This window comes from Melozone crissalis, unplaced genomic scaffold (genome assembly GCF_028551555.1).
Source record: "Melozone crissalis strain CALT ecotype California unplaced genomic scaffold, PUWL_Pcris_2 ptg000036l_1, whole genome shotgun sequence".
NCBI classification, from domain to species: Eukaryota; Metazoa; Chordata; class Aves; order Passeriformes; family Passerellidae; genus Melozone; species Melozone crissalis.
Window position 1 is genome coordinate 20,371,863 of NW_026535814.1, and position 24,766 is coordinate 20,396,628.

At 44.0% G+C, this 24,766-nt stretch overlaps 1 protein-coding gene across 1 annotated transcript in view; it reads right to left on the reverse strand.

The window, feature by feature from the left end:
- Positions 1 to 24,766, reverse strand: part of LOXHD1 (lipoxygenase homology PLAT domains 1) — a 152,712-nt gene that overhangs the window by 75,865 nt on the left and 52,081 nt on the right. Inside the window, exons 10-18 of the mRNA XM_054283407.1 lie at positions 22,043 to 22,203; positions 21,636 to 21,722; positions 18,924 to 19,059; positions 15,562 to 15,716; positions 12,161 to 12,321; positions 5,076 to 5,152; positions 4,052 to 4,248; positions 3,529 to 3,721; positions 2,539 to 2,699 (exon numbers count right to left, since the gene is read on the reverse strand). Coding sequence (XP_054139382.1) covers positions 2,539 to 2,699; positions 3,529 to 3,721; positions 4,052 to 4,248; positions 5,076 to 5,152; positions 12,161 to 12,321; positions 15,562 to 15,716; positions 18,924 to 19,059; positions 21,636 to 21,722; positions 22,043 to 22,203 — 1,328 coding nt within the window. The remainder of the gene's footprint in view (positions 1 to 2,538; positions 2,700 to 3,528; positions 3,722 to 4,051; positions 4,249 to 5,075; positions 5,153 to 12,160; positions 12,322 to 15,561; positions 15,717 to 18,923; positions 19,060 to 21,635; positions 21,723 to 22,042; positions 22,204 to 24,766) is intronic.

A 24,766-nucleotide genomic window follows, 5' to 3' on the forward strand; every position in this document is an offset into this window, starting at 1 on the left:
ATCCTGCTTTACTATTTCATACTTCCCATCAACAAATCTCATCTGAACGGATTAAGCTGGAGACATTCAGAGCAGCCATGGTGAGGAGAGGAGCTAAATCCATATTTATTGGGCTCCCTACTTCCTCATTGCTCTCCTTACCTGTATTGTCTCCGTGTTGTTGCTAAAGATGAATATATGATAATACCACACCAGGTTTTTACAGATTCTCAGCACATGAGTCATTTTGAAAATTAATAATAAGATGCCTTTCATACTCAGCACAGGATATGAACCCAGCAAGAAGCAATAATGGTGTAGTGAAAAGGCAGTTAACTCATATAACACGATCTCTGACACAGACTGTGGGTTTGGAGTGCCCTTCTCCCTCCTTCTCATCTGCAAAATTAGAGAAGTATTTCCTCACTGTTCTGGTAAGCAGAGAGGATACAATCACTGGTGGTTACAGTGCTTCAGTGGCAGAAGGCTGATCAGTAAGAAGATTTACATCCCTCTAGTCAGCACAGCAGACACAAAACCTTCTTGGTTTAGATTATCTGTCTGGATTACTACCTAATGAAGTTGGATAGAAGATTTTACTCCACACAATCCTTCAACAGCCCATGACTTGTTTCTGATGATTGCTTATGCTGTTATGCAGTGTTTATGTTATAAAACTTGCAAACATTTGCTTCAGGCTGAAATCTGGCACTTGGCATGTAGGGTTTTAGTCTAGAAGCGTTTTGTAGATTAAAACAAAATCAATTGCACACAAGATGCTTATCAGAAAACTGAAATTGATCCCGCTGTCCTGACATAAAGAATGTATCTATCCTAACACGGATTTACTCTTAGATTTACTGTAATCATCCTGCATGCCTTGTCCATGACTGATGGCATTTCCTATTATCACGTAGCTCACACAATCTTATTTTTGCCTGTGTCTTTTTGTAAACATTCATATAGTGAAAGAGATAGACGATCTATTTATTAATGCTCTAGAGCTTCTGCCTTGTATGCTTATAAAAAAAAATCACAGAAATGGGCATAATTTTCAAATCTGGCAATAAATATCAGAGAGAGGATATAAGTAAAGCTATGTAAACAGAACACTGTACATATGGCTTTATTATAAATCTTATATAGGCTAATAGCTCTTACTCATAAATTTTAGAAAGCTTATTTCCTTTAAAATCAGAGAAACCTAATCTTAAAATTATAGAGTTTTTAAAAAGCAAACATTTATAAGGTAATATTCATTTCAAATCCCCAAAAACTCATTAAAAATAGATAAACATCAGTAACTCCATTCGGTAAAGCAAGAAAATGAGGCAGGAGAAGGTGAACTGATCTCAAAAATACACAGTACAAAGCTGGTGAAACTGTGGACAAAGGCACCTCCATTTGGCCACTGACAGCAGGAAGGATATCCCAGTCTTGATGATTCAGGGCAGCTTCAGCAATTATTTGCAAGCTTAACTGCGCTGAGATGGATCCAGCCTCTGTGAGGCTGCAAATTCTCAGGAATACTTAGGCACTGCTGTGAGCACATGTGGCAGATGTGCCTTAAATCCTGCTCCCACCTGCACTCCCTGCTTCACTGTCCAGATGTTGGTCTGTCCTTCCCCACAGAAGGATGTGGCTCTGACAGAGCACCCTGCCTTTGCTCTGATCCCACATCAGGGCAGGTGCCAGGACCATTCCTGTCCTGCAAACCGTGGTTCCTCTGGGCAGAAACCCCAAGCTAACAAGGCAGAAGGGAACATTGGTCCCAAAGGAGAGGATCCTGACCATTTTGTGATCCATGCTTGCTGGGCAGCCTCATCAACCCAGGATTATCTTGCTGGATTATCCAAGTCCTGGCTCACTCCCTAGAGTTTTGTTGGAGGTTCCTCACCCCTCTAAACACTCCCTTTGCTGCTGGGCTGCTCAGAAAGAGGTGTGGGCTCTGCAGTATAAACCTGAATTTTTAAAAAGCTCTGAATTCTGACCATCCTGATACCTGGAGGACTGAGCTGTGCACACAGTCCTTGAGTGTCAGGGCTGTGCAGTGTGTGCTGGGACAGTGTTACAGGGACTGTAAAATCCATGGGGTATTCACACATTTTCAGGAATTACAGCTGCAAACCTCTGCAGGGCTGACATCTGTACCTGTATTTAATGGTGTGTGTGTGACCACAGGCAAACCTGGGATTCCTTATATTCTCATACAAAGGTGTTTTCTTTTTCCCCCAGCTACACAATGAGAATTTGCAATAACACACCACCCAAAGTTTGGGCAATGTGCTATTGCCAGGCCCAAAGTCTGAAGTCTTTTAAGATCCTTTTGAAAGTATATACAAACAAATACTGCTATTTGATAATAAATTTCAATGACATCTTTGCTAGTAAAAAAGCCTTCCAAAACTATGGATAGAGGACAGTAGACACTGCCAGACCTGCAATTTTCTTGAAAAGTCTTTTTTTTGGTGTAGTTGGGCCAGTTACTCTGTTGATGTCTCAACTTGGCTGATAATTTCTCTCCCCTTTTAGAAGTGGCAGTGACAGGCTCCATCATACCTTGAAGATATCTGTGGCTCCCCTTTCAAAGTTGTTGGATCTGTTGTCCAAGATGATCAATTCCGTTTTGCCAGTCTCGCCATAAATCTGCATGAAGACGTTGGCGTTGGTGCCTGCGGCTCGCACGTTTCCAGTGACTACAGACACCTCATAGTTTATCACTGCTCCAAAAATAAAGCAATTAAATCAGCAGAGAAACCCAGATAACAACATTCCTGGGGGCTCAGGTTCAAAATTAAATTACCTTGTCTTAACAAATGTCCGCATAGCCGACCATTTGCTCTTATCCAAATTAAATGTGAGATAACAGAACTCTTCACTGAGGACTAACCTAATAGTTTTCCTTTTACAAGTGTTAGCCAGTGTCAGGGGGGTGCAAAACACGGCCTTAAAAGGGAATTTTATTTCAGGACTAACTATAGAATGGTTGAATGATCTCCTTAGCACAGTGCAAGGGAGGGAGGTACAGAGAGCAGGGGAAAACCACAGCATTCTTACTCAGGACCCAACAGCAAATTTTAACTGCAGCCTTAAAATAAAATGGGTCTACTGATAAAAGTCAAGTGGCCAGTAGGGATTTGGCACTTAGTTATCAAACAGCTTCTCCTTTCCAGGAAACAGGGTAATAAAGACAGGACGGGACATGTGCTGGTGCATAAAGAGAAATAAGGACTGGGGCAGATAAATGTAGAAAAAAGAAGAACCCACTGATATTGCAGTGAAGAAGCACATTGTCTTGTGCTGTGTTGTGCTGCCCAGGTGTAAATTTTTCACATGGTCTCAGGAAATGGAGATGAAAATCTCTGTAATGTTTTTCCACCTCTTTTCAGAAAAGGAGGTGAGGAGAATATTTTACTTTCCTCACAAATATAAGCCCATAGGAATGGTGATTATTTTGGTTTTGATGTCTAAGACAGTGGTGACCTTGCCCTGAAGGATGGGAGCAATACACATTTAGCCCTAGCTTCAAAGCAGCACGTGTTCTCTTACATTTCTCAATAGGCAAAATCTCACTTGGGTAGACCTCCACCTCCACCCTGCCATCAGCCTCATCCTTGTCCAGCCAGCGGTTGCAGGGGAACATGTACTGCCTTCCCTGGACTGGAACTGTGATCTGGACACTGGCCAGGAACCAGCCGGACCGCAGACCCACGTTATCGTGCCCAATCAGAATTCGGTTGATCTTTGGAAAAAAGCACACAAAAACCCAGAGGGCAGGGAAAAACCCAACACAACGGAATTTGCTTAATGTAAAACAGTCTCCATACCCTGGCACGGTGCTCTCCCACCATGTTTTTGTAAATAGTTTATATATGTATTTAACTGCAGACTTAAAACACTCCTCGCCTGCCAGCATACACAATACACTGGTGTAAAATCCATGTAAAATGTGTCTCTTAATATCCAGTGTGAATGTCAAAGGCTCTTTCATCGCCTTCAATATGGAGTGTTATTTTGCTCCTGAATTCAGGCACTTGCACAAAGTATAGAGCCACTTGCAATTGACTCTTACCTTTCCAATATCCATCATATCTAGAGTAAACTCATCCACTCGACTACGTTCAAAATAATTGCCTAGATCGTTATCAGAGACTAAGAGAAACTCTTTGCTGGAGTCTGCTTTTTCACCGTAGAGTTTGATGAAAACCCTGGAATCTGAGCTGGCACCGGGGATATCTCCTGTCTTCACGCTGATGTGATAACTGACATCTGGAGAAAGATTGATGCACAAAACACAGACAGGTGAGTGGCACTGCCAGTGCCCAGCCAGGCAATGGGCTTCTAGCAGCTGACAGGGGAGGAAGGCTCCAGATACAGGCACAGAAAGGACCTTGCCATCCATTCATGCATCCAGAATCTTAGGGACACGCTGGAGAAGCTGCCACACCTTGGAGTTATTCACCAAAAAAAGAAGAGATCCAATAGGTACACTAGTAAGCATAAAACATTCTCTATGCCTCCCTCTCACTGTTAGATGATTACCCAAGGCATAAAATTGCACTTAGGCAAATGGGATTATTTCACCATTTTTATACTTAACAATTTAATTCAATAACTTTGACCTTCTTTTTATTTATTTTTTTTAAACACAACAACCTGCACTGTGCAAGCACCATTTTCTAAAGAAAATTGTAGCATTGGAGCCCTGGTTCTCCAGAAAAGGACAATATAATATTTTTGGTTATTTTCTTCAGAGAATGCCATTATTTGATGGCATTTACTCTGCAACAGTGGCAATTCAAGATCCTTCAGGGAAAGATATAAAAGAAAGCAGTTATTAAACATATCACAACTTTAAAAACCTTTTCTTTCTACATATATAATGTTGCAATTATGTTCTTTTCCCATTTATAAACTAGAATTTAAGAGTCAGAGTCATTTCTCTCAGCATGACCTACTGCAACTTCTTGCATAAGAATGGCAAAAAAGACCCAGTAGGTTTACTGGGAACTGACAAGAATTATTAAAAAGAATAAAGCAAATCAACACATCCATGTACAACTCAAACCCAGACCTTTTTTCCAAGCTAAACTCACTTTTCAGCAGTGGTGACTCCCCAGCAGGCACTAATTCTCGGACAATCTGACCATCGTCCTCATTTTTGTCAAGCCATCTGGTTTACAAACAGAAGTAAGTTATCTTTGAATAATTAGCACCTGTTAGACCTTTCAAAATCTACATTGGCTTCACACATAGCCCATATCCACAGTCAAAAATAGATTTTTAGAGGGCTCTATATCTCTGTTATCTTTGCAGGGACTTGACCAGACCATACGGCAGCCACATTTTAAATCTCCATTTTCCCAAGAAGAGGGACCGTGAGAGCTCTGCTCGCAGTAGATAAGCATCTGCTGTGATGACCATCTGTCTGAAAAGCACAAACTCCACTACCACAAGTTATTCCTGTGAACGAGCAGTCTTAGTGTCATGAAAGATTTGACCTTCATTGACCAGAAAGACTTGGAGCCTCTACTACTGAAGGGAGGGGATGAATTGTGTTATTCCCATTTTCAGGGCTGGGTATCTGCAGGCAGCTGGCACCAGCAAAAAGGAAGGATTTGCAAAGTTTCTTAACTCTAAAGATACAACTAGACTAATTGAGAAGAGGAGCTGGGCACAAAGCAAACTGTGGAATGACCTCAAAGGAAAAAAATCTGAAAGGAAAGTCATGGAACCATAGAATGGTTTGGGTTGGAAGGGACAGTGAAGACCACCCAGCTCCAACTGCCTGCCATGGGCAGGGACCTTCCCCTGTCCCAGGTGTCTCCAAGCCCCATCCAGCCTGAGCCTCAACACTTCAGGGATGGGGCAGCCACAGCTTCTCTGGGCAACCAGGGTCTCACTACCCTGATAGTAAAGAATTTCTTCTTAATATCTAACCTTTCTGCCCTCCTGCAGCTTAAAATAATTTCCTCCTTATCCTACCACCACATGCCCTTTCCAAAAGTTTCCTCTTCAGTCCCCCTCTAAAATTCCCCTCCGAATACAGAGGGGAACTAACTGCTAGCCTAGCAACCTTCACAGCTGCTCCTTCAGCCTCAGGGTAAAGGATTCACAGCCTCAACCCCATCATGTGCTCTACAGCAACCACTGCATGACAGCAGCCCTGGCATGACAAACCCCTGGCAGAGGTTTGTCGCTTTCCTCTCCCCACCCAGGCTGCTGCAGCACTCAGTGTATTCCTGTAAGCATCTGTTTGGGGTCAGGTTTCCCACAGTGGTGCTGCGAGAGCAGGAGCAGTTCCCAGAATGCTCATTGTTCCCAGGTGCACATCTATCTGCAGCAGCTAAAAATACTGCTTCAAACCAGCAGGGGCGAAAAAAGGACAAATGAGCACTCTCTGCCGGGTCACGCAGAGTATTTAAATGGCTCCAGAAGCAGAAGGAGTAAAACCAAATACCCAGAAATGGTTTCTTTTTAAAGGTGGCCACGCTGGAGCACAGCTGCTCCTGCACAAACACATGGAGCCCATGTGCGCTGTGAGCTTCCCATGGAGTCACTGTGACACACACTGTGACACATACATTGTCCTTGGCTGACCCGAGTGCCAAAAAGGAGGGGAGCTCACCTCCCATGGGAGTTTCCCTCTTTGACCTTGACAGTGAGTCAGCACGTATGGAAACCTGAAAATGACCCTCAGAACCAGGACTTGGGAACATGAACAAAGAGAGCTGCAGAGAGCTCGACCAAACCTAAGGCACCTCGCTGGTTAAAAGCCAGCACAGCTCAAAGTCATCACCAGTTGGACCAGATATTTTGGAAGACCCAGGATGGTATGTCTCCACTTCATCCATCTGAAGGAATGTTACATTTTCAATCTTCTCCCCTCTCCTCCCACCCAGAGGAAAACAATAAACACAAAGAAACCATGCAAAAAAACCCAAAAACCAGCATCAGGAAAGAAATCCAAACATGAGCTAGAGCCAGCCTGGAAGCACGAGCAGCAGTGTTCTCATGCAAAAGGGGTGCACAGGAGTCCCAGCACACAGACACACATCTCCAGCCCCAGCTTCCCTCTAAGCTTTGGGAGGTTGTTGGGTGTGCACTCCGCCCAAATTCTTCCCTTTCTCTCAGTAAAGCAGGTGGCCTTGTGCAGGACTAAAAGCTCAGGTGGTCAGCACGAAGATGAAGAACACATGAACATGTGATGATCACAGGAGCAGCACCTGAGGGCATCTGATGTGATGTTGGGCCTCAGAGGAGGCCGAGGGGTGTAGTGGGGGCAGAAAAATCCATGAGGAAGACTGGTGACAAGAATTGAGCAAGGGTAGACTGCCATAAGAGCATGCTAAGACATCACGTTGCCTTAAGAAAGGAAGCCTTTATTGATAGTTTGGGGCTGGGGAGGGATGGGGTTATTTTACCTGTTAAAACTGGTCCTTAATACCTTTGTCTTATGTAGCTCTTGATGCTGGCTGAGGATTCAAATCCTTGGACAGGTATCCAATGGTTAGGGGAATCACGTCATCCCAAAAGTCAAGATGCTTCTGTGTACATGGATGTTAACTGGGAGGACCCACAAAATTCAAGCCACCACCCCAGGACCACTGAACTCAGCATGGCCTTCAGGAAGGCAGAAGCTCACAAGGTAGACACACTTGTACTCTTTTCCTTCTCTATTTTGTGCCCTGCAAGCTGCTGTTTCTGTTGCCAGTGGACATGCTGCTGTTTTCTGTCACCTTTGCCACTGCTGACGTTTTATGGGTATCTGGGATAAATCTGAGTGAATCTCTCCTGCACTGAGGTGGCAGGGTAAAAATACCTCCCACAAGAAACAGATCTCTGTGTGCAGCACAGCAAATGCTAACTGCTCCAGCAGTGAGGGCAGAGGAGAAAAGCGAATCAGAAAAGCAGAACACACCCTGAGATAAAGAAATTCCCTCTGCCAGTGTTGGTAGATAGTGATGGCAAGGGAAGGAGCATATCTTGGACTGGAAGAGGAAGAGGGAGGTTGCTGGAGGAGGGAGAGGGAGGTTTATCAGCAGAGGTGGCTTTAAAGCTCCTTGTGCTGTTTCAGCCAAGAGAACAGCCAGGAGTGGCAGCAGCACTATTTTCTGGAGAAGATTAGTGACAGAGGGAATATTTGGATGAGCAATGCCCTGCATCCCTTCCTTTCATTATATATGCATCAATATCCTAATTTCACTTCAGTGTAATTCCAACAGCATATCACTGAGCAGCAGATTGAAACCAGGGGTTTATAGTCTTACCCCAAACACAAAATGGATTGACACATCTGGCTGCAGAAAATAGAATATTTCAGTGCAGTGCCATCATATCCCTGGTACAAAAGGCATGTCAAAATCTTTTACTTTATCAGAGCTCTATATGAGTTCAGTGAATGTAATTGACATGCCACTGTGGATTTTACAAGGGTGTAGCCGTGTCCTGTGTCACATCCTTAGTTTAAAGAGATGTTTTATGACCAATATAACTCAAAGAGGACAGAAATATGACATGAAAGCCACTTCAGAATTACTAGAGGATAAGAGATTCAGGTGACCACTGGAAAAAAATGCAATATGACATCATTTATGGCATTTGAAACCCAGCTTGAGCGCAATTAGAATGATTGGCACATCCATTAGATTCAGAGGCACATATGTATTTGTGTGTGCCTTTAAATATAACCTATATACAAAAATGTGTAAAAAGAGATAGACATCTCAGTTTATTTTTAGGCAAGAAAAGGAGGTTTCTCTGGCTCCTTTGTATGATGAACATTTTTTGGCATTTGATTGAATAAATGTTCTTTTGCAGGAGTCTCCTAGTGCATCATCCCATTTGTGGTCTGTTGCTCTTCAGAGAATTAACAATGTTCCCTTATGCTTGTGCTGGAGACAAATTAGGATGGTGGGGCCGTATGCTTAGAAAATAAATTTAATGACGTATCACAGAAGATTTCAACGGAGTTGTAGTGATTTATAGCACGTAAAATTCTATCCTATCACGAACTCACGACTTTGTCAGATTGAAAATTCATTTCTGTCTGGGATATAAATATTATAAAAAATAGGTTGGTTTAGAGCCTGTCAGGTAGTCCATTCCTGGACTTCCAGAGAGCTTTGAGGAGAAAATTACTCCAGAAAAACTCAGTTTTGATCTTGGAAAAAGTTTGACTCCATTTCTGAGGCAAAAGTTGAACTCCCTTTAATTTTGAGCTTTGCAGCAGTATTCATCATCACCGTACCTAAACCACACTGGGTATAAAGGTATAAACTGTTCAGTGATGCCACTGAATGATTCACTATTCAGCTTCTAAAAGCTGAATAGTGACATATTATAATGCCATGTGGTTGTAAGGGAGGAATAGTACTGCATCCAAGTGATGTACTAGTAATTCTGCAAATAACACCTGGGGAAGTAACCTGCATTTACTTCTTGCAAGCACGGATCAAATGACCACTTTAAAAATCACTGACTCTAAGCCAACTGTTTAAAGAGTTGAAAGCACAGGCCTGGGAGTCGTTATTTCTCGATGCTCTTCCTGAATCTGACACAAACTCACAATTAATCCACTTAACTTCTCTTTATCTCTGCTGGCTCCCTTGCACAACAAAGATAGTTCTTCTCACAGAGCTCTTGTGATTGTTAAATGATAGATGATCCTATGGAGTCACAGAAAATATTTCAAATTAAAAGGCAAAACATAGTCGTGTATATAAATATGTAAATAACAACAGCAGAGAGACTTCAACAAGTTCTATGCAATGAAGATCTATAAGGGTATGTTAAAGATATCAGTTAGAGAGGAAGCTGTTAGGCAGCTTTTTGATAGAGTGTCTGCTCCTCACGAGTGTTGCAGCCTGGTTTGAACAGGGGCAAGGAGCTTGTGGTGCTTCCTGCACAGGTGAGATGTGTTTCTGGAGCTTTCTGCACAGGTGAGATGTGTTTCTGCTGGAAGGCATTTTGTCCCCTAGCTGTCTCACAGGAGCAGCTGAGTGTCACAAGGTCAATTGAGTAGTTTTCAGTATGAACCCAGCAGCAAAAGGTGTTTTCTCCAGACCATGCAATTGTGCTGTGTGGAAGAGTGGAAGTTAAACAAGTCTTGGAGATAAAGGCAGTGAGAACAACATGTCTCAACAAGCAGCAAACAGCAGCAAGCAGAAGGAGAATCTTCCCTGGTGTACCCCTTGGATGGAGTGTCTAACTAACATCACTTGCATTGCCTTTTCTTGGACAACCCTTTTCCCAACCTATTGCCCCTGCGGAGGCGGGTGGAGCAGGACTCCCTGAGCTCCTGCCAAAGCAGCGAGGACATAAAGCTGTCCTTGGCCCACAGGAGTGGAGAGCAACATCCAGATGCTGCAGGCCATGGAAGTGTCTGTCCCTCCCCTGGAGGATGCAGTGGGTGAGCACCTTTGCCCTCAGATCTCTGCAGAGTCCATGACGACACCCGTACACTGCGATGGTGCCGCAGTCTCCCGGGAGACACGGGCACCAAAGGGAGAGAGAGGGAGCAGCTGTCCCTGTGCTTGGTGGCGATCAGTCATGTCACCTCCTCAATCTGAGAGGAAAGAGATAATGCTGGCACAAGGACAGCAAATAGAGCCGCTGGTGAGCAACATTGGTGTCACTTGGGAAAAGAGACATTTAGAAAGATAAGAAGAGTGGAATTCCGTCGCTTGGTGACCTGAAGCCTGAAGGTACACCATGAATGTTTTTGGGGATAAGAGCTTGGGTTTTTCTCTCTGTCCTTTTGCCATCCCTGGCCTGAGAGGAATGCCCACTGGTGTTTCTGATCAAGAGGTGCAAACTGAAGGGGAAGGGAATCACTCCGAGCTGATGAAAGACACCCAGTTTAGCAGTCACATAAGGATACAATTCAAAAAGGAAATCTCTAAAATGAGCCAGCTGCTGTGTGCAGTTAGACACAGAAATATCTCTGAGGAGCCTGAGCAAAACAGCCCTTCACATGGACACTTCATGTCCAAGGAAAAACCTGTCTAGCCTGCCTGCTTAACTCATATGGTAAACATATGGTTGTTAAATATGATCAAAAGGCAGCAATGAGTATGTGGCTGTTTGTTCCCTGAGAAGGGAGAGAGTGGCTTGCTTTTCACAACCAAGATGACATTGTGTCTGCTGCTCCGTGCTGTCTCCACAGTGACTTTGCTCTCTGATGTGATGGGGCTTTAGCAGTGCCAAGAGGCTGGGGCTGGCTCCTGCTTTGTATTTGGCTCCCCTCATTATAGAGGAGCGCTTTCAAAGAGACAAGTAACCAGCTTAGGGGCTTTACCTTTGTCTTCAATTTAAAAATAATTGTGTTTGAGCTTTACAATTCCACTTGTCCCTGGGAGATGATTTTTTAGAACAGGTACATGGTGTTGTTAAATGGAGCTCACTGGATGTCCCTCCTACAGGATGGACATTCCTGAGAGGGTGAGTGGGACTGCACTGGAGTTAATCTTAAATGTTTTCACCCAGATCTCTCTAGTTTGTGCTGCAGTGTTGAGGCAGACCCCAGTTAGTGCCAGGACAGATCATGCATCTTGTTCCCCACAGGCAGCCTCAGTACAGCACATTTCTTTTGGCCACTGGATTGTCTAGGGAAGAGAAGACTACACTTATAACTCACCCACAGGGGTAAGCCACAGCCCTCTGCCCTAACACTGTCTCTGTCTGCAAGATGTGCATCTCCCCTCATGCAAGGAGCTCTCGAGATGGCAGCATAATAATTTTGCATGCTCCCAACACAAAAATAGCATCCCATTGCTGTGAGAAAGATGGGATGTGCATGTGAGGGACCAGAACCTCGTTACATGCAGTAACACCAGCAGATTGCAGAGTGTGTTTCTGCAGCAGGCAATTGCAGTGACACTGGGTGTGGTACTGGAAGGTTGCGTTTTGTCTTTTGGAAATTCTCTGCATTACTGAGCTAATTGCTGAGAATTCACAATCCAGATTGCTGGTCATTTGGTGAGGGGAGTTAACTGTATCTTAAACCTCCCAAAACACACTCTTTGCTTTCAGGCTTAGCAAAAAAATAAATGAACATATGAATAAATAAAAAGGATTAAGCTGTGCTCAGAAAATTCCAGTCATGGACCAACAACTAGGCTCTTCAAAGTCTGGCAAATGCAGAGACAGAGACTTAATTTGCAAGCATTGTTTCCAGTACCTGTAGCAGGGGAATTCCACAGCCTCACTTTCTGGCTGTCCTTCTTCCCTCACTATCACTTTGGCAAGGTACCAGCCACTGCTTCCTCCTTTGCCATCATGCCCTATCCTCACCCTCCTCACCTGCTTCAGCGTTACTGCTTCAATGAAGAATTCATCAGCCTTTGAGGAGGAGAATAAAAAAGGTAAGGCAATATTTCTCCCTAAAAGCACACAAACAACTCAAATTTATTATTGCAATGAAACCGACATCATCAGCATGCTGCAAGAAAATTCTTGACAAGATGAAGGAGAAAGTACGAATTTACCAAAGAATAAAAAGAATATTTGTGCTAGATGTGTAAGGTTAGATTTGTAAATATATGATCCACCAGCATTTTAAATCTGCCATGTCATTGCACGCCCTCCACAGCTGTAAAAAAAGAGAATTTGATTATTAAGGAATTCACACAGAGAGGCAGGAAATCCAAGTTCAAACCCCTGCTCAGATATAAGCTTTCTGAGCAGTAAGAAGCAGGTCACTCCAGACCAAATCTATGGAGGTGTTTGGAGGCACAGCTCAAAGTCATTACACTGTGTTAAAGTCAGGCAACATTGACTACCCAGCACAGTTTAAACCCCTTTAATTTCCTGGCATGCCAGCATGGGCAGAGCTGCACAGGGATATTTCCAACTGCTCCATGAGTTGTGTTTCGAGGGTGGTGTGAACCAAACCCACTAGATAAATACCTTTGACACCCCACAAGAGACATGGATTTAATATATTTTTTTTCCCTCCTGGAAATAGGCTCAAATAACCAACCTACAGGTTAGCTTGAGGGATGGCCCCTCAAGAACAGAGCTCTGTTACCCAAGAGCTTACTGGCACCAACAATCCCTGGTGGATGAGGGAAGAGAAATGCATTAAGAAAGCAAGTTATTCCTCTGGGAACCCGGCCAGACAAAAGTGGCCCATGTACACATGCACACACATGGCACACGCATGGTAAATCCTGGGTGTAAACACACAGAATATCTGCAGCGTGTAGCCCAACAAGGAGGCGTGACTGCTGTGGAGGCCATCTGGATGAGATTCCTGGCTTAGTTAAGAGATGAAAAACCACTGTCTTTTGGTTGCTCTTCGTGTCCCAAAAGCACTTGTGGTGGTAGCATGTATCCAGCTAGCTCCCAGGAAGCATGGTGGCAAGGCAGTGTTTAGGCAAATACTGAAAATTATTAAATAATATAAATTAATAAATAACATAATAATTATGTCATCATTCGGGACTCCAAAGTCACCTTTAGAATGAAGACAGCTAAGCATTTTGCCACTGCTTAAAGTGTTAGTGATGGGCTTACCTGTGTCAATGCTACTTACACACTCAAAACTGCTGAATTGGGGATTTAAGGCATCAAAACCTCACTGACTTAGTCCAAGTCAATATAATTTAATTCATTAGTCCTGATGCTCACCTTACTTATTAATGGCTGATATAAATTAATGAGTAAGTAACTAACTGGAACCACAACAGGGCAAACACTTAATTTAGAGGCATCTTTAAATCTTACTTTCTACACAGGCTGTTAGTTTGCATCTGCAGGCAAACTTTTTAAGCCAAATTGGTAATCAACGTTCTATTGGTTTAAGTGGCTGTAGATTAGAGACCATACTGACTTAGCAACATTTCTTTTTAACAGGGCATCTGAGTTAATCAGTGTAGATATACTCATTCAGCCTCTAGAATATATGAGCTCTAAGTTTGTCAGGATCAATTCTTAAACAACTTCCCATTCATTCACCAGTGTTCAGCTCCTCGTGCCAGGAGAGCAGTTTTCCTCTAAAAGGCTCCAGTCTGGTTTATGTCATCTGCATACTATTAATCACAATTTGATTGCTAAAATTATTTTTCCCTTTTAATCCTCCTTCATGCAAATTAGCCTACAACTTATTTTTGTGACTAAATGTCATAGAGTCATCTCGGAACCCTAGAATGGTTTGGGTTGGAAGGGACCTTAAAGGGGCCTGACATGGGCAGGGACACCTTCCACTAGACCAAGTGGATCCAAGTCTCATCCAGCCTGGACTTGGACAAGGATGGAACATCCCATAAAATAGCCATTATCTGTGTTTAAAATATTTGTATTCTCTGCAAACCAAGCATCTTTCTTTAGAACAGCACTGAAACAATCTTCACCACCAAAACGCGACTCATTTTGCTACCATTTTGACTAACACAGGCTTCATCAAATGACAAAATGCCATCCTTTACAGCTTGGATCTACTTTTTAAAACTAAAATATCTATGATGTCAATGCATAGGCAAAAAAAGGGAGATGTTTGTAAAGTCTATTTATGCAAACATACATGATTTAGAAGCAGAATGGACTCTCACACTGCCACGTTTCCACAGACAGATCTTAAAAGCACAAGAAATACTTGATGAAAGTTCCTTTAAAGTCCAGAAGAACTCAGTGATTTCAGTGAAGAATTGGAAATTCTGGACACTCAGAGGCAAATTCAAAGTGCTAATGCATATTTCAGAAGCCTAAATTCAGTGGTCTATTTTGAAAACGTGACCTCCTTTTATCTTCATTTTCTTTCCACTCTGAACCTTCAATCAAATAATGACACGAGAAATGGGAAACCTGCAGAGTTCTGTGATCAGATTCTCAAAATCTCCTTCTGGAGATATTGATTACAATTTACCAGTCTAAGTTGGACCCTAGAGATCCAAAATTGGATACATATTAAGTAGTTTGACCCTACAGATCAGATCAGCAAACTATTTGCTTGCTGATACTGCCAATGCCGCAAGGGCTTTAACTACTGTTCGACTTCTTCATTATCTCCAGCTTTCCAGGGAATAAGCGCTGTCTTCATTTCAGTCCATTTCCACCCCCCTGCATTCTGGACATGGACAGGCAAAAATATGTTGAAAATCAGTTTGAAAATAAGACGTAAAATTGAGTGCAGCATGGTTGAGGGAGACTGGAGGAATTACAAGGAAAAATGTTAGGCTTTGGGTTCTGACTTTCACATTAAATAAAATGCTTTTTTCTTCCTTTGCCCTAGGGAGCCAAATTTTTGCTATATTAGAAAGAAGGGAAAAGGCTCTCTTTTATTCTTGGAAGATTTCCTGGAAGCCTTCCCCAATCTGAAGATGCAATTTCAGCAGTCAGAACTTAGCTGGGAGAGCAAACCAAGAGACTCTTTCATGAGGACACATCAAGCAAGGGCACACTGTCCCCGACCCAAGCCTCCCTCCAGCTTCAACCTGTTACAATGCTCTGTCGGGAAGATTCATTTCTCCCCACTTCCCTAGCCCAAGCTGGCAAGGAAACCACCTGGGTTTACACACACACATTCAAAAAAAAAGAAATTAATTTACAAAACCATGTTGAGGCACCGCTGCGCGAACTTACATTGCCTTTTTCAAACTTATTGACGGTGTTGATGCAGTTGTAGAGGACACGCTCGCCCGTGTCCCCCTGGTCACCAATGAGGCACACAAAGACATTGGCGTCCGTGCCACTGCCACTCACCGTGCCTGTGCACACCGTCACACGGTACTTGATCACTGCGGAGACAGAAACCACAGAAATGACCCCAGAATGATGAGGCACACGAAGACATTGGTGTCTGTGCTTCTCACTGCTCCTGTGCACATCGTCACATGGTATTTGATCACTGGGGAGACAGAAACCACAGAAATGACCCCAGAATGAGGAGGCAGATGAAGACGTTGGTGTATGTGCTGCTGCCGCTCACTGTGCCCATACACACCGTCATGAGGTATTTGATCACTGAGAAGACAGAAACCACAGAAATGACCCCAGAATCATGAGGCACACGAAGATATTGGCGTCCATGCGGCTGACCGTGCCCATGCACTCCACCATGTGGTAGTTGATCACTGGGGAGACAGAAAACACAGAAACAACCCCAGAATCATGAGGCAGATGATGAAGTAGACGAAGATGTTGACGTCTGTGCCACTGCCGCTCACTGTGCCCGTACACACCGTCATGCGGTATCTGATGACTGGGGAGACAGAAATCACAGAAATGACCCCAGAGTGATGAGGCACACAAAGTATTTGATCACTGGAGAGACAGAAATCACAGAAACAACCCCAGAATGATGAGGCAGACAAAGATGTTGATGTCCGTGCCGCTCACCGTGCCCATACACAGTCATGCAGTATTTGATCACTGTGGAGACAGAAACCACCGAAATGACCCCAGAATGATGAGCAGATGAAGACATTGGTGTCTGTGCCGCTCACCATTCCTGTGTACACCACCACACAGTATACTTGATCACTGGGGAGATAGAAATCACAGAAACAACCCCAGAATGATGAGGTACATTAAGATGTTGGTGTCCATGCTTCTCACCGTGCCCATGCACAACCGTCACGCAGTATTTGATCACTGAGGAGACAGAAAGCACAGAAATGACCCCAGAACGAAGAGGCAGACAAAGTATTTGATCATTGGGGAGACAGAAATCACAGAAGCAACACCAGAATGATGAGGCAGACAATGAGGCAGACCAAGACATTGGTATCTGTGCCACTGTCGCTCACGGTGCCCGGGCACACTGTCTCGTGGTACTTGATCACTACGGAGATAGAAAACACAGAAACGACCCCAGCATGATGAGGCAGATGAAGTATTTGATCACTAGAGAGACAGAAAGTACAGAAATGACCCCAGAATGATGAGGCACACAAAGACGTTGGCGTCCGTGCCGCTCACCATGCCCGTGCACAATGTCACGCGGTACTTGATTGTTGGGCAGACAGAAATCACAGAAATGACCCCAAAATGATGAGGCACACGATGTATTTGATCACTGAGAAGACAGAAATCACAGAAACAACCCCAGAATGATGCGGCAGACAATGAGGAACACCAAGACGTTGGCGTCCGTGCCACTGCCGCTCACCATCACGCGGTACTTGATCACTGGGGAGACAGAAACCACAGAAATTACCCCAGAAACACCATTTTTTAAAAAATGTACTGCTTTTCTGACAGGCTTGTAGTTAACTTTAGGTGTTCGTACTTCTTCCAGTTGGTGCTTCTGCTGGTGTATTGACTTGGATGCTTTTCATGTCACCACTAGGAAAAGGAGGGGGGGGAAAAGCTAAAATAGAAAGGCCTGAAGCATTGGGAGAACCCATGAAAATCCTCCAAACGAGGACATAAAAATCCTGGCCCTTTCAAGATAAATGTCATGCAGTGGAGTGTCCCTGTCCTGCTACCTCCACTGCCAAGATGGCCCTGGGGGTGGGGAACCTTGCAGTGTGTGTGGGAAAAACAACATTTTCAGCATCCAGGGCCGTGGCAGGCAGATATGAAGAGTTAGAAAGGGAAAAGTGCTCAGAGACCTTAGGAATGGGCAGTTCATGTTGTATTTATGGGACAAGACAGCCCCCGCTGGCCCAATCCCCTTGGGATGGTTATAATCACACAATCAGAAAAACATCACATCATAAAGAATGGAAAAGACCCTCAAGATCATCCCTATGAGAGTCCAAACTTTATGGAGGAGGCTGGGTGGTCTTGCCTGCTTGTTTCACCTTCAAGGTCATCACATGGCTTTTCTGGGTAGATTTTAATCTGCCACCTTCCTCCCCTGACCATGCCCTCCTCTCTGTCCTCCCATCCCATTGGGTGAATGATTTCCAGGAAGAAATATCAGAACATGGAGCCAGCCCACAGACCAACTTTTGAGAGAGAACCCCTTTTCTCCAGCTTGGGCAAGGGACAAGAAGCAGTGCTCTCCACCCTCCCTCCAAAACCCTCCTGCCAGCCCAACACAGAAATGCTACATCTCACCTCTGATCAGCACAAATTCTCCACACAGGAAAGTGCCTGAGCGAGGATTCGAGCTGCCCTCTCCACAGCTGATTAAAAATACATTTCAAAACCTGGTTTATTTACATTTTAATAACATCTGCAATTACAATTACTCTTCCTTTTCTGAGAAACTGCTCCACTGCATGCAGATCATCAATGTCAGAACCAGAAATTTCAGAAAATGGGGGACTCAGGTCTGCAGACTGTGGGTGCTTTGGTGGAAAGATGAAAAATCCTACCAGCTACCTTGAGATGTTCTGCTCTTCTAAATTCTCCCTCAAAGTAGATTTAATTCTTGTGACACAAGGTCAAGGCAGAAATGGCCACTCCAGGAAGCCAGGGCAAAGTTCTGCAGCTTTCCTTAATTAAATCTCCAGTTCAATTAAAAGAATAAACAGTTTGTGCTCATACATACTGAAAGAGGCATATGCACTAACCACTGTGCTGTGCAACTTACTATATATTTATACATACAGCTGCATGAATTTGCATATAACTAAATAAAACTTTAAAGCCCAAAATATGATTGTCAAATTTTAGACTGCATTTCAGCTAAGCTTGCTTTCCATGAATATTCCTCAAACCTTGCATTTCACATTTTAAGGGAGACTGGAAAAAAATCACAAGCTTAAAAAAAACCCAAGCCCTGGAAATGATTGTGCTGTGGCCAGATCTCTCCCATTTCCCACCACAGAGAAATCTGCTCCCCCCAAAAAAAAAAAAAAAATTTAATAAAAGGCTGGGATTTCTCGAGCTTCATGCAGCTAATGATGCGCACAGAAAATACTGCAGAGAGAAAGTGCCAGAAAGAGAAGTTAATTGAATTGCATCAGTCTGCCTGTGCATCTCTCGCACAAAGAGGGTTTCTTTCTATTCAGGTCCTAAGCAAGCCTCTGCACAGAGCCCGTGGCTCTCACCTGGCATGACTTCAGTCACCAGAGATCCCTCGGCGGGGAGCTCCCTCACGATCTCATTGTCCTCTTCATTTATATCTAGCCAGCGGCCGCAGTTGAATGAGTATTTTTCTTTTGTCAGCGTTTTCAGCAGAGTTACCTTCATTAAACCAAAACACCGCGTGAGTTCAGAGGCTCAGAGGCAAAAAAGCAACAAGATCCTGACAGGTTTTTTGCCAGGGAGGCAAGATTAGGTAGCAGCAGAGAAATAAAACACATTAATAACGAGACCGTCGAGGCTGTGCACTGTAGTGATGCATGGAGAAAAGTCTGCCCTACTGATGGCTTTTCATTCCTCCTTTCTCCAATCGTTCCATGGCATTGAGGAACTTTTGAGGGATTCTGGGGCTCTGCAAATGGCTCACCGTGTGCCACTCTACTACCCCAAGGAGCAAATATGGGATGGGGCTTGTACTGTGGGTTCTTGCTGATGAGAATCAATGCATTGAGGGGAAAAAACCAAAAATAAAATTGCAGGAACCCTGAAAAAAGATCTGCAGCAGCTCCCAAAGGAGTAATGAGCCAATAAGGTGGTGCTCTGCAGTGGTCTGTTGAAGTGTGTACAGCAAGGGTGTGATGAAGGTCTGTAAAATCACAGGTGACACTGGAGAAGGCAGAGAGGGATCAGATGTTCGCTCTTCTGCCTCAAGAAATACAAGGCATCAAATGACACCTGTGAAACAAAGTTCTAAGCAAAAAAAAAAAAAAAAACCAAAACCAAAAAAACCCCAAAAAACAAAAAAGACAAAATCAGCCTGTGAAGTCCTTGCCAAAAGCTATTAAGGTTCAAGGGGAGGCTGGAAACTTCAAACCACTAACTGGAAAAATAAACCTGCTAAATGCTTTCTGTTTGGTAGGTCAGTTTACGAAGTAAGTGTCCAACTGGAAATAGTCAAAACGTGAAAAAATGTTAGGAGGAAGTATCATAAATGCTTGTCTTTTTTCTTATACTTCTAAAACCACAAACTCATGTGACACAAGAAAGTGGATGTTGGGCTCAAGGGACTTTTGTCCTGACCAGGGTGGCTGTTCTGGGTTCTTGTGATAGAGAATAGAAGCCTGACCCAGCATGAAGCAAACCAGGCATGAAATGTGGGAGGACTGGAACAAAGCATCATTCAGGTTTAATCTAATTTCCTAGATGCTATAATGGGTGCAGAAGTGATGGGATTCCTGTGCCATGAGCCTGATCCACTCAGAAAACATCAGAATGGGCGTGTATGGACAGACTTACTTTCCTAAAGTCATAGAATCATAGAATCATTTAGTTTGAAAAAGGCCTAAAATAAGTCCAACCATCAAGAAGAACATAAATTCATTTCTTGCGTCTTAATCAGGTTTACTTAGTTTGGCCAAAAGGGAATCCTAGACACACTCTAAGTTCTTTTCCTTCCTGAACAAAATTTTTTTGCAGGAAAATAAGATACCACAGGCAAATATACAGCTGTGGAAAATAGAAACATTCTTGCTTATTATCTGTGAACAAACTAATAGGGATGATTGCAGTGGCCCAAAGTCTGACCGGGAATTTCTTTGTCATAAAAGAGCCCAGCCAGACACCTTCTCCCACCATGTGATGACAGCAGCAGCACTTGATGCCCTCCTACCCCTGGAGATGGGTGTTGGCAGTGGATGGTTTCACAGCTCCATGACAATGCAGGAGAGCAGGATCTGTCAAAGCACATTAGAGGAGCCCCAGAAAAAGCTCCAAGTGGTAAACTGTGATTTATCAACACACTTATTTACAGATCCAGAGCAAGGTGTGTGTTTTGCTAAGAGCAGAGGGTGCCATCCAAGCTGCTGAGGAGGAGCAGGGGTGAAGCTTAGAGGTGAATTTTCTGTCCAGACAACCCAAGTGAGGGGTGATAGCACTGTAATCAACGCTGGTAGAGCAAAGGACATCAAGCAGGTCACCCTGTCACCTCCCACACAGAACAGGGCTCTGCACAGTCTCCATGGCCTCCTCCAGCCTGCAGGAGCTTAGTCCCCATCACAGGGCTGTCAGCACTTCAGGGCAGGGGATGCTACACTGTGCAATCTCTGCTGGAATCAGGTTTTTTCTTATGGACATTGTAAATAAGCCACAGAAGGAGTGGGTTTGCCTTTCTGCATAACAGTGGTGTCTAAGAATAGGAAGTTTTCTGAAGAGCAAGGAAGAAACCCCTGGTAGCAGTGAGATGAGTACATCAGTTGTCTCACATGGGAAGGGTGGCAAAGTGGGATTTTCACCATCAGTCTGACCTGTTGGGAGCTGCCTCCCCCCACTGCTCTCATTTACCACACAGAAAATCACACAATCATTTGGGTTGGAAAAGCCCTCCTGGATCATAAAGTCCAACTATTTTCCCAGCACTGCCCAGCCCAACACTGCCCCATGTCCCCAAGTGCCACATCCACATGGCTTTTAAATGGATGGGGGCTCCACCACTGCCCTGGGCAGCTCTGCCAGGGCTGGACAACCTTTTCCATTAAGGAATTTCTCCTAATGTTCAATCTAATCCTTCTCAGGTGCAACTTTAGATCATTTTATCTTGTCTTCTGACAAGGCAGGCACCACAGAGCCCTGCACATGAAGCTCAGCTGCCAGCTGGGGAACACAGTGACCCAGGACTGGCACTGCAGAGCTCTGTGATCAGCCTGATTTTCCAGCTCTGCCTTCCCTTGCTGTCCCCTCACCTTATTCAGATGCCAGCCAGCAAAGGGACTTCTCTTCTCGTGCCATATCCGAAGCTTATAAAAGTTGCCGAGATCAGGAAGCTCTATCTGTAAATGGGTAGAAAGGGTGCAACACCCATTTTTGTAAGTCAGAAAAGCACACACACAAAGGGCATCTCTGAACATCTTTTAAGAGCTAAATCAGAGAGAAGTCAAAAATATCAGCCTATTCCTTGTTTTGGGAAGACAAGCCATATCCATATGCAAGTAAATCATTTGCATCACCACCAAATGGACTGACTTCACCTCAACTTTAGAAAGATCTAATAGAGTAAAAATCTCACACTGATGATTTTCTGCCCAGGATTGAAGCTAAACCCCTGGAAAACAATACCAAGCCAAATCTACCACTTGCAGAAGATTCGTACCATGAATTTGTCAGTCTGTCCAGTTTCAAAGTTGTCTGAATTGTTGTCTAGCTTCATCTCATCTGACTTCCCTTTGTCTCCATAAATCTGGAAGAAGATGGTGGCATCTGTTCCTGCATTTTTAATGTCACTTGTCCAAATCCACAGAGACCAGGGGTTTTCTAGAAAGAAAGGTTAAAGATACTTGTTTTAAAAAGTAATTTTTATAGGGCAACCTGGTGAAAAACATAATTATCATTGCTTCCCCTGGTAGGTAGAGAGGGTACGATGAAGAAAGACAAAGACCTTTCATCCTTTTCTGCACAAACATAATCAGCTGCTGCATGATGTTCAGGAATGAGACTAGAAACATAAATCTGCCATTTCATTTAAAAGAAAATGAGAAAAAACATAAACAACCTCTTTTCAGGTGAACCATATTCTCTTGTTACACTCTGCTAACAGGGTAGTGCAGGGGTGTGACCCAACACTGTAGTTTCAGTTCACTTCTCAAATACCTACAACTCCAGCCTCAAAGACCATAAATTCAGGGAAATATTCTTCTGTCCTTTTGTCAGCATCCAGTTACTTGTGCACAGTGCAATGCAGTTCCAGGTACCTCCTAAAGCTTGTCTGATCTATGTCTGGCATAGGACACAGACCTGCTATCACCTCATCCTGAGACAAAAAGCCTCCCAAGACTGCACTAATTATCCCAAAAATGCTTCTTGCAGAACAGGCTGTCTCAAAGGCCACTCAGGCATCCATCCCTAGTGAGGCTGCACCATGTGGGACAACCACACTCAGAAGTACCATATCTTTAGTCAGTGTAAAGATTTTTCCAAAAGGTTTTAAATTATTTAAATGCCTAAATCTGACACGAACTTCAGCTAACACTTTCTTTAATACTGCATGGCATACTCTAAGATTGTGGCAAATCTGCAAGATTTTTATCTGAAGTCTTCATCCAGCATTTTAACCATAAGTCCAATCCACCTGCAGCAACTTTACATTGGTTTTCATACCAGAATATTGCATATATAAGGGTTCCATTATTTCCTCTAGATGGCCCCTGCATGCCTTATTGACCATAATGTGTGTCACTTCTGCAGGCCTTGCTGCACCTACAGGAGAAGGAACAGCTTTCTTTCCTCACTGAGACACCAGCTGAATTATTAACAAATCCTAATGAGAGAATTGCTAACCCTTTCAGTACACCCGAGCCCACACTAGCACAGCTTGACCTTCAAAGCCCAGAATGGAATATAAAAATATGATGGCATGCATATAAATTAGGTTTTTACTGGTCTTCTCAGTGTTTGAGTGTATAAAGAAGAGACAAGAGCTACTGAAAAAAAAAAAAAAAAAAGAGGAGGGGAAGAGGGATCTCTCAGAAAAAGTTTTGCCCCTGTTTTAATAATATACAAAATATTCATGATCACTCCTCTCTGAAAAGCACCAGCAAGTTTTAGATGAGCAGAAATGAAGCAAAATCTGTGGATGGCATGTCATGGAGAAGCCTGTTGTCCCTGGGGAAAGCTGCAAGTGCAATTCAGACACCAAAGGCTGCCCTCATCTGTGTGTTTTGGCCTCCCTGACCCCTTGCTGAGGGAAGGGAGGAGTGAAGCATGCACGGAGGGGGAAACAGGACCTTGTACCAGGATTAAATGCTGATAGAGGGCTGTCAGGGAGAAACCATGCAGGGGAGGTGTGGCTGAGCTAGGGCTGAGGCTGCTGGAGAAGGCCAGGCATCTCCCCAAATTCCCATCATCATCATCATCATCCTCCCAGGGCTTGCTGGGCGCATCCCATCCCTTCGCACTGAGGTATCCAGGCACTTTGGAAATTCTCGAAAGCCCAGGGCACAGGGAGGACAAGCCCTGGCACAACAGTTTCCAGGATAACATTCCAGATAAGGAGAGGAGGGAATAAAAAAACCCACAGAATAAACACAAGCTACATATGGAGCTGCAATCTGCTGCGGGAGCAGCTTCTGGATGCTGTGCTGGGAGACGTTTCACCATGGATACCCCAAGTGGGGCTGAAGCCAGCTTTGATCATCTCTGCAGAAAGGGACAGTCCTGTGTGCACAGGGAGATAGCAGGGATGACATAATGGGTCTTTTCTAACTCTGAGTCTTGCACTTCTATAATCTGGCAGCTAAAGGTCACAGATTTCTCAAGGCTAATGCTCTGTGTCTATCTCCTGCAATGCAGTGCTGAGGGAATTAGCCTGTCAATAACAATCAGGGCTGATAATAGGGGGTTAAAGGTTGCAGATGCTTTAGCTAAATGGACCGAGCGCAGGAGGTGCAATGTGGTTACAGCGCTGACTAACATTTAGATAAAGCTTATTCAAATGAACTGCTGTTTAAGCAGGAGCCCACCCGAAGCACTCTCGGATTAAACCGTGTCTATTATCCTAATTAAAATATTCTGTTTATACATGGGCACACCGGCACGGGCCGGGCAGCAGCGATATTTTTTGGCTCGGTGCAGGAGCAGGCTGGAGCTGGAGAATTTGGGGATGGATGAACATGCCCACACGGCATGGAGCAGCTCCTCCCAGCAAACGTGAGCCATTGCCTCCCTCTAGAGAAAAGGCTCTGCATCCAGCACGCACCTGCCACACGGACAGGACTGGAACTTGTTATTTCTCTAGGTCAGGAATAAAAACTGCTGAAGTCAACAAGGAAGAGTTTTGTTTTATTTCTCGTTCTCACTCCCTTCCCCCACCAAGGTCTGT